At 58.7% G+C, this 4130-nt stretch overlaps 1 protein-coding gene across 1 annotated transcript; it reads right to left on the bottom strand.

Annotated features, from left to right (window-relative positions):
* Positions 1-451: 451 nt before the first annotated feature.
* Positions 452-1708, bottom strand: Htr1a (5-hydroxytryptamine receptor 1A). Its single transcript, XM_048368422.1, has one exon. The coding sequence runs from the start codon at positions 1706-1708 to the stop codon at positions 452-454; it is 1257 nt and encodes a 418-aa protein (XP_048224379.1).
* Positions 1709-4130: the final 2422 nt, after the last annotated feature.

A 4130-nucleotide genomic window follows, 5' to 3' on the forward strand; every position in this document is an offset into this window, starting at 1 on the left:
AGCGCCAGAGGGCGGAGGGGACGGAATAAAGTCGGGAACCTTTTTTCAAGTAAACAATTGGGGGAGGGGGGGAGCCCTGGTGGGCGCGTGGCTGCGCGCACGGTTCGCTTCTCCACTCGGCTTCTCGGCCCCGCCTCGCGGAGGTTTAAACTTCCACGGAGAAGAATCCGGAGTCGGGAAGAGCGAGGGGAGGGCACTGAGGCGCGGCCCACGTCGGAGCGGCAGCGGCCTCGGGCCTCGGGCGTCCCGTCGGCGCCCTGCCCGGGGGGCGCGCGGGGCTGCCGGGGAGGGGAGATCCGCAAGGTGTGGGCGCAGGTGGAGGAGTTCCAGGGAAAGTATCGAGGTGGCCTCGGCGTTGGCTCCGGGGGGCCGCGGGGGGCGCCGCGGGGGAGGGGGCCGGCCGGGTGGTCCTGTCCTCGCCCGCCCCTCCTCTCCCCTCCCCCCGGAGCCCTCACCGGCGGCAGAAGTTGCACTTGACGATCTTCTTGAAGGCATTTTGGAAGTCCTTGTTGAAGTAGGCGTAGATGATGGGGTTGAGCAGCGAGTTGGCGTAGCCCAGCCAGTTGATGATGGCGCCCAGTAACTCGGGCATGTGGCAGCTCTTGTCACAGAAGGGCAGGACCAGGGCCACGATGAAGAAGGGCAGCCAGCAGAGGATGAAGGTGCCCATGATGATGCCCAGCGTCTTCACCGTCTTCCTCTCGCGGGCCAGGGCCATCTTGCGCTTGGCCTCGGCGTGGCGCTCGTTCTTCCGCTCGAAGGCGGCGAGCGCGCCGGGGACGGCGGCGGCCGCCTCCCCGGGCAGCGGCAGGTGCGCCCTGGCGCTCCCCACGCGGTGCACCTCGATCTCCTCCAGCGAGGCGCCCTCGTCGCCCGGCCGCACCGCGCCGTTGGCGCAAGGGGCCCCCAGGGCCTGGGGCTCCGCGCCCCGCCTCCAGTCTCCGTTGGCGCTGGCCGGGGGCGGCAGGGCGGACGCGGCTCCCGTCGCGGCGTCGGCCCTCTTCCTCTCCACCTTCCTGACCGTCTTGCGGATGCGGAAGCGCGCGGCGCGGAAGATGCGCCCGTAGAGAACCAGCATGAGCAGCAGCGGGATGTAGAAGGCGCCGAACGTGGAGTAGACGGTGTAGCCGTGGTCCTTGCTGATGGTGCACGCGTCGGGGTCCAGGCGGTCTTCCGGGGTGCGCCAGCCCAGCATGGGCGGGATGGAGATGAGGAACCCAATGAGCCAAGTGAGCGAGATGAGCGCGGCGGCGCGCCGGGGCGTCCTCTTGTTCACGTAGTCGATGGGGTCGGTGATCGCCCAGTACCTGTCGAGCGCGATGGCGCACAGGTGCAGGATGGACGACGTGCAGCACAGCACGTCCAGGGCGATGAACAGGTCGCAGGTGACCTGGCCCAGAGTCCACTTGTTGAGCACCTGGTACAGGGCGGCCATGGGCAGCACCAGCACGGACACCATGAGGTCGGTGACCGCCAGCGAGCCGATGAGATAGTTGGCCACATTCTGCAGGGACCGCTCCAGGGCGATGGCCGCCACCACGCACGCGTTGCCCAGCACCGCGCAGCAGATGAGCGTGCCCAGCAGCAGAGAGGTGATCACTTGGTAGCCGAGGGTCACGTCGGAGAGGCCGGTGCCGTTGCCGGCGGTCCCGACGGGCACCTGGGACGACGTGGTATTGTTGCCCTGCCCGAGGCCGGGCGTCTCCATGCCTGCCCGCGCGCCGGCGGGGGAGGGGAGGGGCGGGGAGGGGAGGGGGCCCGCGCGGCCGCGGCTCTCGCTCGCCCCTCCCCCCGGGGTCTTCCTCCCCCTCCCTCCCCGGGGATCGCACTGGGGAGGGGCGGCTGCCACTCCGGCGGCGGGAAGTTCTTACTGCTTGCGCGGAGGCGCCGGGCCGAGTGGCTTCTGAGGACCGGAGCTCCCCCCGTGGCGCGCGCGGTCCGGGGCGCTCAGGGGCTCCGGCTCGCGCCCTGGAGGAGGTAGCTGGAGAGCAGCTCCCCAATCTCGGGGTGGCGGCGGGGGAGCGGCCAGGGCTCCGGCTCGCTGTCCATGGGACTTTGCCGCTGCCCAACTAGATGCCAGAGTCGGAGGCTCCCGCACTAGAAGAGCACTCTCCAATCCCAGAAGTGTCTGGACCGGAGAAACCCCATCCTCCACGCTCCGCCGGTGACCGCTGCCCTCCTTCCCTCTCCCTCCCTCTCCTCCTTCTCCTCCGATCTCCCTCCCTGGCTTCACCCCACTAGCCTTGGCTTTCAGTCACCTTCTTCTTTCTCACCCCCCCGTCGTCATTTCTCCAAGTGGAGCTCCACAGCCACTCTCCCTCCCTCCCACGCTGTCCTCCCTCCCCCCAGCACTTCCCCAGCCCAGCCCCGAGTGTCTCCTTCCTCTGGTCCCCGCCCTCCTCTCCTTCCACCCAGCGTCTTTACATTCCAGTCTCTTTTTGTTGACAGACTCAGAACAACCCCCCCCCCCCCACCACCACCAATCTGCTGGTCAGACCAATATTGTTACAAATAAAAGCCGCCTCCCATGCAGTCAAACTCGTGGGAGATTTAAAAATATATATATATATATATATCTCCTCACTTGCCATGGCTTTGTATTTCTGTGGAATTCTTAGTCAGCATCCTAGAGAGGCCATAGGAAAGGAGAAAGGGCACCCAGGGAGCCCGACTGCGAAATTGGACCGCTGTAGAGCAAGCTGTAAACAAATGACTGTTAATTGGTGGCCAGAAGGTGGATTTCGTGTGTTTCAGCTTTCTGTGGGTTTCATCATTTATCTGGGGGGGGGGGGGTCCACCTTCATGCCCTGGGATGCGGGAGCGAGGGAAGGTGTTGCCTATGACAGTTCTCTGTTGTGGGTTGAGTTGTTGTTGTTGTTGTTGTTGCTTTGGGGAACTGTGAGATCAGTGAATTATAAAGGACAAGCTCAGGTAAGCAGCTGAATGCCAAAGTAAGAAAACAAGTCAAGTCGTTGTGTATTACACGGGCGCGCACACACACCCCCCAACACAACACACACATGCACTAGCACTTTTCAGCACGTACACACACAATTTTCAAGCATCAATATCATTTTCATTTTAGTGAATGCTGGTCCTTCAGAGCTTTATGAGTAAATTCAGGGAAGGGAATATTGTGCCAATGTATCACAAGTGAAGTCCTGCCTTTATTTTAGGTAGACGTTGGCATCTCTTCCTAGAACCTACATCCCTCAGGGAGCTCGGTGGAATCCCTGGACACAGCCACGGAACGTCTCGCTAAACTTGCTTCAGCACCGAGGACAGCTCCCACCAAGCCGAGCTTCTGCTGCCACCTTGCGGCGGCAAATGCTTCACAGCGTCATTTAGAAGCCCTTGTCTTGCAAAAATCAAGTATTCAGTGACAAATCTCAATCTTCAAGAAAAAACAAAGGGGGGAGGGGGGAAAGAATATTATTTTTTTAAGGGACAAAGGATTTATTTTGATTCATTACTTCAAAGGATTCTGCTCTCCATTCCTGAGACCCATGCACTGGACACAACAGGACCACAGTGGGAAAATGGAGCAGAGAATTACCACACCTCCTAGCAGCCAGGAAGGAGGCTGAGGGAGACACTGAAAATGATAGAGAGAAGGGAGGGAGGAGAGCAGAGGGAGAGGGAGGAGGAGGGCAGGTAAGAGGAGGGAGAGCAGAAGACATTCCTGGTAGAGCCTTCAAGGACATACCCAAAATGACCTTTTTCCTCCACCCAGAAGTCTACAAGTGTTCCACAACAGCCCAGTCCACTGGGGACAACGTTTTAAAAGCAGGAGTCTATTGCGAATATTACGTTATCAAAACACAAAAACATCAATAAATTCTATTAAGCAAATTAAAAACACACTAGATACTCAGGCAGTTGTGAAAAGTTTTTGAAAATGCTCGGTATCTTGACATTTGGTCATTTATTTCTAATTTTAAAAATATATGTGCATCTTACGGCAAACTATAATGCTATTTAATATACTTTCTAAGCACCTTCTGTTACTTGTTAAGATACACTCATCAGTAACCTGAATATAGGTAATTTGATAAGGTATATTGAAAAGCACACTTTTTCCACATTATTGAACATATGACACCAGTGACTATTTACATAAAATTGGTAAA

Source organism: Perognathus longimembris, chromosome 19 (assembly GCF_023159225.1).
Source record: "Perognathus longimembris pacificus isolate PPM17 chromosome 19, ASM2315922v1, whole genome shotgun sequence".
NCBI classification, from domain to species: Eukaryota; Metazoa; Chordata; class Mammalia; order Rodentia; family Heteromyidae; genus Perognathus; species Perognathus longimembris.